Below are 14,598 nucleotides of genomic sequence, written 5' to 3'. Positions count from 1 at the left end.
ACTAAGCCTATGCGCCACGGCGACTGAGCCTGCTCTCTAGAACCGCAAGCCACAACTACAGAGCCTCAGTGCCACAACTCCTGAAGCCCACACGCCTAGAGCCCGTGCTTCAACAGAAGCTACCGCAAGGAGAAGCTGTGCACTGTAACAAAGAGTAGTCCCCGCTCGCCACAACTAGAGAAAGCCAGTGCGCGGTAACGAAGACCCAACACAGCCAAAAATAAATAAATAAATAAATAGATTTATTGGAAAAAGAGAAAATGGAGGCTTTGAAAAGCTGCAACATAGTCTTGGGAATCTAGGATATATGCATGCACAAGGCCATGTGCATGCTCAGGAGGGCCTGGAGGAGGCTTTCAGCAGTCACCTTGGGCTGAACATGAGGCTCAGCACAAGCAGGAAGCAAAGACTAAGGCACAGTTATCAACTGGTGGGAGAGTACTAGACTTATCCCTCTCTGAGAGTGGGAGAGTACTGAAGGTGTGCCCCAACACACTCAGAACCCTTCAGCAAAGACTGGGAGACTTATTAGCCCCAGGCATTTAAGGAAATCTCTGCCTAATCATTAGCTGACCAGTAAGCTAACTGAAAGAGGCTTCAGTGGCTACACACTGGAGACAGAAACACTACAGAATAGTTTAGAAGTCACTAAACAAACATATCCAACAAAAACAAACCCTGGGGATGAGTGAGAATCTGATTTCTAGAGTTAACATATTACATAATTTAAAATGTCCAGTTTTCAACAATAAAAAATGAGACATGTAAAGAAACAAAAAGGTATGACCCATACACAGGAACAAAAGCAATCAACAGAAACTGTCCCTAAAAAAGCTCAGATGTTGGACTTACTGGAAAAAATCTTTAATCAGCTATGTTAATATACATCCATATAACTAAAGGAAACTGTCTGTAAGGAACTAAAGTATGAGGATGATGTCTTCCCAAATACAGGCTATCAATAAAGAGGCAAATTACACACCCTCCCAAACATACACATATACATACACACATATATACAAATCCCTCTCTCACTATCTCTCTCTCTCTGTGTGTGTGTGTGTGTGTGTGTATATATATATATACACACACACACACACACACACACACACAGAGATATAAAATAAAGTTTGGAGCAAAGTTTTTGTACGCTACTGAAAGGAAGTTGATATTAATCTGAAATAAGTTGTTGATATTAATCTGAATAAGTTAAGATGATAACTGTAATCTCTAGGGAAACCAAACATACACCTTAAAAATATAGTAAAAGAAACCACAAGATAATTTAAACAGTACATTAGAAAATATCTATTTAATATAAAAGAAAGCAGTAATGAACAAACAAGAACATAAAAGAAGACTTAAAGAAAACAAATAGTAAAATGGCAGATATAAATTCTAGCTTGTCATTAATTACATTAAATGTAAATGAATTAAACACTCTAACTGAATGAAAGATTGACAGACTGGATAAAAAAATTATCCAACTCTATGCTGCCCATAGGTGATGCACTTTAGATTCAAAGACCCAAATAGGCTGAAAATAAACAACGGAAAAAGACATAGCAAGCAAACAGTAATCAATAGGGAACCGGAATGACTATACTAAATTAGACAAAATAGACTCTTAGGCAAATGCTGTGACTAGAGACAAAGAAACACATTTTATAATAATAAAACAGTCAATTCATCAAGAAGATATAACAATTACAAACATACATGCACCTAACAACAGAATGCCAAAATATGTGATGCATAAACTGACAAAACTGAAGGGAGAAACAGACAACCAAAAAATACCCCATTTCAATACCCACTTTCAACAGTAGATAGAACAATTTGCACTAAAGATTAACAAGGAAATAAAATACTTAACACCATAAACCACCTACTCCTGACAGACATCTCAAGAACACTCCACCCAACAATAGCAGAATACATTTTTCTCAGGTGCACATGGAACATTCTCCAGGACAGACAATATTTTAGGGCATAAAACAAATCTCAATAAATTTAAAAGGACTGAAACCATACAAAGCATGTTCTCTGACCTCTAAGGAATATTAGAAATCAGCAACAGAAGGACAAATTCAATGTGGAAAATGACACATTCCTAAATAAAAATGGGTCAAAAGAGAAATCACAGGGATTATCTTTGTGGGGAATTAGAAAACACTTCGAGATAAATGAAAATGAAAAAAACAACATATCAAAACTTCTAGAGTGCAGCTAAAGAGGTGCTTAGAGGGACATGTATAGCTGCAAACGCCTACATTAAATAAGAAAGATCTCAAATCAATATCCTAACTTCACAGCTTAAAAATACAGAAAAAGAGGAGCAAACTAAAAACAGAGCTAGTAGAAATTAATAAGTATTAGACCAGAGATCTAACACAATAGAAAAACAACAGAGAAACATCAAAGAAATCAAGAGTTGGTTTTTGAAAAAGACAAAGAAACTGACCAACTTTTAGCTACCCTGACCAAGAGAAAAAGGGATAAGACTCAAATTAATAAAATCTGGAATGAAAGAGAGAACATTACACTGACTTTACCGAAATAAAAATGATTACAAAGGAATACTAGGAATAATTGTTTACCAACAAATTAGATAATCTAGATGAAATGAACAAACTTCTAGAAAGCCACAAAGTACCAAAACTGACTCAAGAAGAAACAGAAATTCTGAATAAGCCTATAACTATAACTAATAAAGATATTGGTTGGTGATTTAAAAAACTACTCACAATATTATTGTCTTAAACAGAAAGTAAATTCTGACATATGCTACAACATTGGTAAATCTTGAGGACATTATGAAAAGTGAAAGAAGCCAGTCCCAAAAAAGACAAATACTGTGCAAGCTCACTTAGCTGAGGTATCCAGAGTAGCCCAACTCATACAGACAGAAAGTAGAATATTCGCTACCAGGGGCTGGGAGTAGGAGGCAAAGGAGAGTTATGGCTTAATGGGTATGGGGTTTCAGTTTTGCAAGCTGAAAAGAGTTCTAGAGATGGACGGTGGTGGCTGCATGGTAATGTGAATGAACTAATGCTGCTGAACTACACACTTAAAAATGGCTAATATGGTAAATTATATATTATACCACAGTTTTTGAAAAACTTTTGGGAAAGACAGTCTTATGCACACTGTCTTACTAATCCTACTTGGCCACATAAGAATGGGCCTTGGGGCTGGAACACTTGCTTACCAAGAGATAAAGAGGCCACACAACCTGTGCTGGGTTTATCTCCTTGCTTTGGAATATCTTTCCCTGTTTTAGGCTCAGTGTGTACTCCTTTGTCCTGATTAAGCATGTGCATCAATGGACCTTAGGCATACCTCCAGCTTTCAGTATTTCTGACTCCAGGGGAGTAGGGCAGAGTGGGGGGTACTTTTGCTGCAACACAGATGGGTACGTGCAGGCCAACTGCCCTGCACAGACTGCCAGGAGGGACCTGCTGTTGGCCATTGGGAACTGACACCCACTACTAAAGCTGATCTTGCTCTGTCTCTTTTTTTTTTTATGTGAGTGAAGCATTGTTCAATCCAGTGCTTGATTGTATTCTGTTTTTCTTGGCAACTCCAATACCAAGATGCAGTGGGCAGCAGTGCTTGGACTTCTCCTAATGAGAGACAACAAATGCCACCTGACCACAAAAACTACTCACAAAGAAAACCCCAGGACCAGATGGCTTCACCGGTGAATTATACCAAACGTTTTAAGAAGAATTAACATCAATCTTTCACAAACTCTTCCAAAAAACAGAAGAGGAGGGAACACTGTCCAACTCATTCTTTTGAGGACAGAATTATCCTGATATCAAACTCACACAATGACATTACAAGAAAAGAAAACTACAAACCAATATCACTTAAGAATATGGATGTAAAAATCCTCAACAAAATACTAACAAATTGAATCCAGCAACATATAAAAAGGATTATACAGGACTGATTCAATATGCAAAAATCTATTAATATAATACACTGTAACTATGGAATAAAGGACCAAAAAACACATGATCATTTTAATAGACAAAAAAAGCACTTGACAAAATCTAATGCCAATTTATGATAAAAATACTCAACAAACTTGATAAATGACATCTACCAAAACCCCACAGCTAACATCATACTTAATGGTGAAAGACTGAAAGCTTCCCTTCTAAGGAGCAAAAGAAGGATGTCTGCTCTCACTACTTCTATTCAACACTGTACTGAGGGACTTCCCTGGTGGTCCAGTGGTTAAGAATCCGTCTTGCAATGCAGGGGACACCGGTGCAATCCCTGGTCAGGGAACTAAGATCTCACATGCCGTGGGGCAATTAAGCCTGCGTGCCACGACTAGAGAGCCCTTGTGCTGCAACTAATGACCCTGTGTGCCACAACTAGAGAGAAGCCTGTGCACTGCAACAAAGAGCCCACGTGCTGTGACGAAGGATCCTGGGTGCTGCAACTAAGACCCAATGCAGCCAAAAAATAAATAAATATTTCTTTCAAAAATTAAAAAAAAACAAAAAACCACTGTCCTGAAAGTTTTAGCCAGGGTAGTTTAGCAAGAAACAGAAAAAAAGACATACAAAATGGAAAAGAAGATGTAACACTACCTCTATTTTCAAATGACATGATCTTCTATATGGAAAACCCTAAGGAATCTATAAAAACCTATTAGAGTTTAAGGAACAAGTTTAGCAAACTGAATGCAAACTGGTATAAAATGGAATGGAACAGTTTGGCAGTGTTAAACATAGAGCTACCATATGACCCAGCAATTCTACTCCTACTGACATACTCAAGAGAAGTGAAAACATATGTCCACAAAAAATTTGTACACAAAAGTACATAGCAGCATCATTCACAACAGCCAAAAAATGGAAACATCACAAATGCCCATCAGTGATGAATGAGTAAAGAAAATGTGGTGATCTATATGATGGACTATTATGCAGTCATGAAAAGTAATGAAGTACTGATAAATTTTACAACCTGCGTGAACCTCGAGAACATTATGCTAAGTGAAAGAAGCCAAACACAAAGGCCACATACTGTATGATTCCACTTAATCTGAAATGTCCAAAATAGGGAAATCCATAGAGACAGAAAGTAGATTAATGGTTGCCAGGGACTAGAGGGAAGAGGGTATAGGGAGTTACTACTAATGGGTAGGGAATTCGTTTCCAGGGTGATAAAAATGTTTTGGAATTAGTGGTGAAGGTTACACAACCTTGTGAATATACTAAAAACCACTGAACTGTACACATTAGAAGGACGAATTTTATGGTATTTGAACATACCATCTTAATAAATACATTTTTTAATATAACAAAAATTGAGGATTCAAAAAAGGATGATGAAAAGTCATAAAGTAATGACATGTACTGGCTCTATGAACCATTTTTTCTAGTCAGTCTCCTTGAATACTAACTGTCATACTTCCCATATGTTTTTAAGACTTTTAATTCTTGACATCTACTATAACTAATTTAGAACACATTATTATAGTAACAAGGTGTCAATGATGGCTCATTAAAAAGTCTTGTGGGGGGCTGCCCTGGTGGTGCAGTGGTTAAGAATCCACCTGCCAATGCAGAGGACACGGGTTCGAGCCCTGGTCCGGGAAGATCCCACATTCTGCGGAGCAACTAAGCCCGTGTGCCACAACTACTGAAGCCCACGAGCCTAGAGCCCGTGCTCCGCAACAAGAGAAGCCACTGCAATGAGAAGCCCACGCACTGCAATGAAGAGTAGCCCCTGCTCACCGCAACTAGAGACAGCCCACGCACAGCCAAAAAAAAAACAAAGTTTTGTGGGGAATGAACTAATTGTATTATTAATATACTGAGAATCCCCCAAATGAACTAAGTATATTTTTTAAATGTTGAGGGTTTTTTTTTTGGCTGTACCGCTCGGCTTGCAGGATCTTAGTTCCCCAACCAGGGATTGAACCCGGGCCACGGCAATGAAAGCACTGAGTCCTAACCACTGAACCACTAGGGAACTCCCAAATGTTGAGTTTTAATGAGCTAGACATTAAAAAATTGAATATGTGAAATTTAAAGACTGCTTTGATTTCAAATAGGTAAACAATAACAATGATGACATCATTTTACTGATAGGGTACCGAGAAATTTGCATTTTGCCAAAATATTCAGAACAAAAAAGATTTATCAAAATAGAAATGAATAAAAATAAAGGAAGGAAGGAAAGGGCTAGAGTCCAAAGAAAACTAAACAAATCTTGGCTAAACAGCTGTGTTGGAAAACAATTTCTTATCTTGCAATTAAGTTCCGATTTCTTTCTAAGACACAGGACATTGCATTAACCGATTTCTTTAAAAGAAAATCTGTTTTGGCTATTGAAACATTAAAAGAACAGGGCAATTGTTTTGCAAGTGAAGACAGATTGTCTGGAAGAATCAAGTATCACACCACCGATTAGACTAGTATTTAATCTATTTAAATTTTCAGTAAAAGTAAATGAAATTACATTCTTGAAATTATGGCTCGGCTATAAATATTTAACAACAGGAACCCTTAACACTAAGATGTTTTAGAGCATAAAGGAGGTAATTATTAGTATATTTTCATTACTTTTAATTTTACTTGATACCTATATCAAAACCAGGTTTTAAAGCACTCTACTCCCAAAATCACTTTTAAAGTATTATAAAAGGGAAGACTCACCATCCATGAATTCTGTACATATTGAAATTCTGTTTTCCACAAAAAATGCACCATAAAACCCTATGATATATGATGAATCACACTGTAACAAAAATAAGACAAAAGTAGTTAATAGCCTGCAAGCCAATACCACAGGCATACTTTATAAGGAAAAATGACCAAGAAAAAAATTACCTTATAAAGAATTTCCAATTCAGACATAATTTGCTTCTGAAGTTCCAGTGTAATATCTAGTAGTATGACCTAAATATATAAAGGAATCAACATTTACACATTTATTCACCTTTAAATTAAATATAGTCATATTCATTATGAAATATAAAAACAAAAAATATGGTTTTCCTCTATTCATTCCACCTCTCTCCTCCCCACCACAACCTCCAGTAATACAAACTGTGTCCACATCTGTCTAACACTTTGTATTGGGGGAGGTGGTATACAAGTGATTGATGGGATCAAAGAAAAAGCCAGGTCTCAAAGGTCAGTATTAACAGCTTTAAAAGTCAGTTAAGTTATAACACCCTTAATTTATACACCCTATTTTGGTCACATTGGTTATTTTGAGAAGAGGAAGATCGTAATGACCTTGAAACCATTAAAAAAATAATTGTCTTGTAATTCAGACACTGGGCAAAAGCAGAGAGAATAATGAGTAAAAATAACATTTTAAGTAGATTTTTAGTTATGAGAGAAATAAGGAGTTTTAAAAATATGTCAGGTTTTTATATTCTTCCAGGTGGGTAATCTTTCTTTGCCAAAACTGTCATAAAATATTGGAGCTTGAAGGAACCTCAGAAATGATTTCACCTAATTCCCTTCTTTTTAAAAAATTAATTAATTTTGGCTGCGTTGGGTCTTTGTTGCTGTGCGCGGGCTCTCTCTAGTTGTGGTGAGCGGGGGCTACTCTTCATTGCAGTGCATGCGCTTCTCATTGCGGTGGTTTCTCTTGTTGCGGAGCACGGGCTCTAGGCAAGCAGGCTTCAGCAGTTGCAGCATGTGGGCTCAGTAGTTGTGGCACATGGGCATGTGGGATCTTCCCGGACCAGGGCTCGAAACCATGTCCCCTGCATTGGCAGGTGGATTCTTAACCACTGAGCCACCAGGGAAGTCCCTAATTCCCTTCTTTTAGAGGAAGAAACCAAGGTTCTGAGGAGTCATGAGGCCCAGCAATGTCAGGGCCCCTCCCTGATTCCAAGGACCATGCACTTTCCAGTATGCCCTGAGGCTTTATGGTTTTCCTTAAAATATCAACCACTGAGTCAAATTCATAACATAGAAACGTACAATAGTATATTTATAAACTTACCTAGAACAAATTCTAGTTTATTTCAAACACTTATTTTTTTAAGAAAGAAGACCATCAACCATTCAAATTTTACTTAGCATTTCCTGTGAAGCCAATCCAAGGGAAATTGTTTTTTACTTAAAACAGACAGTGATGATAATAAAATAACTGGAAGATAATTTCTAAGATTTGTGGCAGAGTTTCTGACTCTAGACATTTCTAGATAAAAACTTAACATTCAGGATTACCAATGATAGTCTAATTAAACACCATCCAACACTGAACCACATTTTGTATTACAATGGCAGAATATATGTGTGTGTGTGTGTGTGTGTGTGTGTGTGTGTATACACACACACACACACACATATATATAATCAATACTGGAGGAAAAAACATAAATTTTGAATTGCAAACTGCTGTTAGAGCAAGGAAATAAAAGGATAATCTCTAAAACACAGATTTTATAGTCCTGACATCCGTTGGGGAGAGGGTAAAATGAGTACAAAAAGGCATAGCAGTTTCTATCAAGAGTTTGCTTTAGGGTTATTTATAAAAGCTCTCACTAAAACTAGACTGTAAGTGTAATGCAAAACTGCCAAGAAGCATTTAAACATTTCTCCCAATCAATAGTCATTTGCCACAATATTCACTTACATTTTTGTTCCTGTATAAAATTTAGCAACAAAATTAATTCATCTAGTGTTGTTTGAATTCTATGCCATAAAATATTAGAGCTATTCATCCTACTATGTCAAGTACAGGGACTCTTTCAACCTGAAAAACTCTGCTAAAAGGAGTAAGGTATTATTTACCTTAAAGCAGTGGTTCTCAACCTTGGCCTCACATTATAATTACCTATATACCTAGGTGTTTATATAAATATATAGGGACACTTCTAACAAATCCTGATGCATAGGGCTTACTCCAGAATAAGGGAATCAGAATCTCTAGGGTTGGGCCCACACCTCTGCATTTTAAAAAAATTTCCCAGATAATTTGTAACCCCTAGTAAGGTTGAGAATCCCTTATTTAATGTTTCAAAAATGTCGTTTATTCAGTGTTTCGTATGACTACTAAGATATACTGCACCTCCAGGCCCCCAATCAAGAAACAACATGATGCCACAAGGTTAATCAAAACCTTGTTATTAACCCAAAACTACCAGCTATGAACATATTCTCTTCACAGAGAACCTTAACTGGGCTCCTATGGCCTCAAATAAAGTTAAAATTCTAGCATGATAGTCAAGGAATTCTTCCACAGTCTACCTCCAACTCGTTATTCTAGCTCCTTCTCCCACTACTCCTTACCACAAACCCAATCTACGTGTAAAACCAGATGATTTCTACCAGTCCACACACATATCCTGTGCTTTACCCCACGCTGTTCCCTCCACTTGAGGTGTGCTTCCTTGCTCCATTCCATAGTCACTGGCCATAAAACCTTTCCTATCCTTTAGATACAGCTTGAATGCCACCACCACCTCCACAAAGCCAGCCCCAAAGCCCTCCATCAGATCCTTTATCTTTTTCCTTATCACAAGCTGCCTTTAGCATTAATACCTCATCTCCTAAAAACAGAAGCCTAGAGAGTACAGAGTGGTTGTAAGCCCCTGAACGGCAACGGCAACGGCAACGACTGTCTTGTGCATTTTTCTCTGGTCCCCTCCCCCCATATCCAGCACCCAGCCCAGGGTCTTACTCAAGTGGTGCCCATTAAGTGATGTGGGACTTAATTAAAGTACTCCTTACAAACATAATCCTACAAATAACAAGCTATTTCTAGACAGGAAGGAAATGAATTGCCTGATTTCTATAACTGAATTTAAAACCAAAGACATAAACACCAAAATAAATAAAATTGCCACACTGGCCTAACATGTAGCAAGTAACACCGTATTTGTGGGACCAATCCACTGCACCCTAATAGGTCTTGATCATTCTTGGAATTTGCTATAGTCCAGAATAGTGGAGATTCCATAATGGTAAAAAAAATGAAAATGTAATTTCTGGGAACTTGAGAGGGCAAGTAAAATCTACCCTAAAATGGAAAAATTGGAAAAAAAGCATGGCGAATACTAATATTTTTTTCTGAAGAACAAGGAAAGCGTGAATTCCTTAAGTCTTCATGATTATTTTTTTTCTCCTTAGGAAGAGCTAAATTTTTCAAACTGGAAAGAATTTCAACATGAAGCACTTCCTGGAGAAAGGGTTAAGTGAGAAACTGAAATACCTGAGTGCATTTCCGCTGCTCTCCACTACACCTCCAGGACAAATAAGGATGAGTTGTCAAGTTAAATATAAGCAGTCAAGTGACTGAATTATAATTTACTCTGTGCTCAATTTAAATTAGTGTGAGGCTATTAAAATATACAGTATAAATACGGCAATTCATCACAAGCTGTCATGGATGACTTCATTTATTTGCTGGAGTGGCACACGCTCCACTAAAGGGAAGGAGAGCAAAATCACAGGTCAAATTAAGCCGCTATTCTGTTTTAATTCGCTTATTTAATCTGTGGCGACATAATTGTCTTTTACAGTATGTACAACTCAGAAAGGAAATTTGGGAGGATTACAGTCAGTATACAAATGATTAATCAAATGGTCCATTTAAATGCTAGTTTAAAAGCAGCAGAAACCCAAAGCAGTCAAAGAATGATAATCAGCACATGCTACATACAAGGCTAAATTTCCTGGAACATGGATTTTTCCCAATTAGAATATTTACAGTACTGGGGAATCTATTAAGCTCTACTCTTTCAAAGATTTTATAGACTACATTAACGGTATAAAAAGGTTCTGTTTGCAAGATGGCTAACAGTATTTTTATTTGTTTTCTGCTCTACTTGTTTGCAATCGTCTTGCTTAACTACATTCCTCCCCCGCCGCCCACCAAAAGCTAGTTAGAAACACATATTCATATACAGTCATCGAATAGTTAATCTTTGAACTAGCATTAGTATCATTTTGAGGCAAATTTTTTTCTAAACTCAGTGATATAAAATAAAAATTCAAGATACTTCTATTCTTCCCAAAATTCAACTTTCTTTTTATAATATCTGAAATATTTTCCCACCTTTGAAGTCTAAAGAGGTAAACACTAATATGCTTAGACATTGCAATATTCTTTAGACAAAAAAGTCTAGAAAATAAGAACATTTACAAGTACAAAAATTAGAAATATTTTGAGTAGGAAGAGAAAAGTAACAGATTTTCAAGGACTCTCATCTAATTGCTCCCACAGACATTCAAACTATGGGTCCAAATGACCATTTGACTTGGAAAATTAAATTTCCCTCATCATTCTATGCAGGCATCAGAGCCCTGCAGGTGATTCTGTTTAGACAAGGACTGTGATTTGCTGCTCTTCGCAATCCCTTTGTGACACCAGGCAGCCCCGTTTCACAGCTGAGGTCACTGAGAGGTTCAAGTGACATGCTTGAAGTCACACAAAAGTCAGGAGAGGGTCAGGAAAGGACCAAATGCACTTCTAACTCTTAACCTTTCATTTCACCCTTTAATATAAAAAAAAAAGCTAAGAAATACTCTGGGTGAGAGCAATGGTCCATACAAAGAACACTATGGGATATTTTGTATGTGAGCTGAACCTACTTTCAGGATGTTACTTCAAAAGATGAATGAATGAATTAAAGAACAAATGACAGAATAAAATTTATTTAGTTAGTCATTCAACTAATTATGTGTTGAACATCTAATCATTACAAGATGTTCAGTGCTCTGTACTAGGCCCTGTATGCAAGGTTCTACATGAATCAATGAGTCAGACAAGAAGCTAAATAAGATCTGTTCCCCACTTACAAAGAGATTTCAGTGTAATAGGGGAAATGTACATGTATACTAATAGCAAAATACAAGGCACTATGTGATAACACCCGTAAGAGACATACAGAGAATTCTAGAGAGGTTCAAGGGAGAAGGTGAATGAGTGATAGATATACCAGATGTGACAGGATTTATTCAAATAAGTTCAATGGAAGAGCAAGCTTTGGAGCTGACCCTTGAAGGGTGTTAAGTATTTTGATAAGTGGAGACATGGGTGAAGGCATTCTAATTAGAAAGAAATACATGAGTAAAAGTGTTGCAGTGAGACACTACTTGGGTTCCGATAAGGCAATGAGTTCAACTTAAAAGCAGCACAGGATGCAGACACATGAGATAATGCTTTAAAAGTAGGCTGATGACCTACTGTGGAAGATCTTGAGTTCCATTCCACAGAGCTTTTACTTGGGAAGTAATATAGAGCCTTTGAAGACTTTTGAGAAGGGAAGAGATGTGACTAGAATTATGTTTTAAGAAGCCAAATCCAAGGGTACTGAGCAGAAATATAGTACAGAGCATAGACTTGAGGCAAGACTTCCCTGAGTTCAAAGCCTGGTTCCATTACATATTAGCTGTGGGACTAAGCTACTTAACTATTCTGTGCCTCAGCTTCTGCGTCTGTAAAATGAGGATCCATAATGGTAGTAACGGCAAAAGGTCACTGTGAACGTTAAATGAGGAAAATGTATGTAGAGTGCTTAGCACAGTACAAATGATCAATAAATGGGAGCTTGTATTTTTGAGAGAATAATTTAAAAGCTGGTCAACATGTCTGACAAGAGACAAAAACAAGCATCTGGATTTTCATGGTGCCAAGAAAGGAAGAGATACTAAAAATGAAATAACAACAACAACAACAAAAAAAGACCCCAGAAAAATCAACAGGCTTCTAGACATTAGATATCAGCTAAAATAGGACAGTGATCCCTAAGAGATGGAATAAGATGAGTCCTATGACTGTTCAGCTTACTAACTAGACAAGAGTTTCCAGGCCCCGCCCCTGCATGGGACCCAGGGGGAGCTCAGCCACCTCTCTAAGCTGAGAGAACTAGGAGTCCGAGGAGGCCAAGGCAGCTAGAGTTCACTGGCAGAAGAGCAAAAGGAGACAGCTCCAGAGAGCTGCAGAGGGCCCCTGAAGTCTTCAGCTGAGTAACAACTAGCACGCGGATGTCAGGAAACTACCTGAGGCCAGGGAAAGAACCCCCAGAAAGAACCAGAAGAAACAATCTCCAAACCTCACACTAGGCAGAGTTTGTGTTCCCACCAGCCAGGATGGAAAACCTGTATTTGCCAAGGCATTGGGGTAAAGTATTCAGAAGATGACTGCTTCAGCTGACTGGGGAAAATTAGCTCTGGACTAACCACTGGGATGGTCCCATCTCATAAAGCTTAAAGGCAAGTCCTGAAAGGATCAAACTGTTTCAGATTCACTAAACAGCACCTCAGAATAAAGCTCAAGAATATTTACAGGAACGAGCCTATGCCATACGACTGGCATCCAGTAAAAAATTATAAGGTATTAAAAAATACAACCCCAAATGGGGAGAAAAAGCAATCAGACAAAACTGACCCCCAAATGACACTTATCATAGAATTAATAGGCAAGACCATTAATTCAGTTATCATAACTATATTCCACATATGCAAGAAGGTAGAAGAAAGATGGAGCACGTTAAGTAGAGACATGGAAGATGTAAAAAAGACCCATGTAAACTTCCAGGGATAAACAGTACAACGTCTGAAATGAAAAATATACGGAACAAAATTAATAACAGAATAGACAATGCAGATGAAAGGACAAAAACCTGAACATTTGACGACAGAAACTATTCAAAAGTGAAACGTTAGAGAGAAAAAAAGCCTAGAATAAACAAACAACAGAGTATCATTTTGCTGTGGGACAACTTCAAGTGACCTAATATAAATGCAATTTAAGTTCCCAAATGTGTGTGTGGGGGAGATACTTGAAGAAATAATGGCTAAAATTTCTCCAAATTTAATGAAAACTAAAAATCCATAAATTTCTATCTCAACAAATCCTAAGTACAGGAATCATGAGGAGAATTACATAAAATCTCACCATAATCAAATTGCATAAGACTAGTGATAAAAAAATCTTAAAAGCAGACTTATACACACTACCAAATGTAAAATAGCTAGCTAGTGGGAAGCAGCTGCAAAGCACAGGGAGAGCAGCTCGGTGCTTTGTGACCGCCTAGAGGGGTGGGATGGGGGGGGAGGCAGACACAAGAGGGAGGAGATATGGGGATATATGTATATGTATAGCTGATTCACTTTGTTATAAAGCAGAAACTAACACACCATTGTAAAGCAATTATACTCCAATAAAGATTTTTAAAAAAGAGAAAAGCAGTCAGAAAAGACGTCAGTTCTAATGTACAGAGGAATAAAGATTTTAAATGACAGTAAGAATGAATGCAATGCAGAAAACAGTGAAACAAAATCTTTAAACTACTGAAAGAAAAGGACGATTAACCTAGAATTCTATATCTGGCAAAAATGTCTTCCAAAATTTAAAGTCAAAATATACACTTTTCAAGACATGCAAAAGCTGAAAGTATTCATTGCCAGGACACTCATGCACTATAAGAAATGTAAAAGATAGGAGTCCTGCAGACAGAAGGAAAATGATACCAGACAGAAATCTGGATCGACACAAGAGAATAAAGAGCACTGAAAAAATGTGAATAAATATAAATATTTTCTTACATTTAAAATGCCTTTAAAAGACAACTGTCTAAAGCAAAAACAGTAACAATGT

At 37.3% G+C, this 14,598-nt stretch overlaps 1 protein-coding gene across 3 annotated transcripts in view; it reads right to left on the bottom strand.

The window, feature by feature from the left end:
- Nucleotides 1-14,598, bottom strand: part of MAP2K5 (mitogen-activated protein kinase kinase 5) — a 264,811-nt gene that overhangs the window by 165,682 nt on the left and 84,531 nt on the right. For all 3 annotated transcript variants that reach the window (XM_082649583.1, XM_082649584.1, XM_082649582.1), the window contains exons 10-11: nucleotides 6,861-6,929; nucleotides 6,687-6,768 (exon numbers count right to left, since the gene is read on the bottom strand). In XM_082649583.1, the coding sequence (XP_082505709.1) occupies nucleotides 6,687-6,768; nucleotides 6,861-6,929 (151 nt within the window). The remainder of the gene's footprint in view (nucleotides 1-6,686; nucleotides 6,769-6,860; nucleotides 6,930-14,598) is intronic.

Source organism: Grampus griseus, assembly GCF_964374135.1.
Source record: "Grampus griseus genome assembly, chromosome: 2".
Classification (NCBI taxonomy): Eukaryota; Metazoa; Chordata; class Mammalia; order Artiodactyla; family Delphinidae; genus Grampus; species Grampus griseus.
This window is presented reverse-complemented; position numbering and strand designations above follow the sequence as displayed.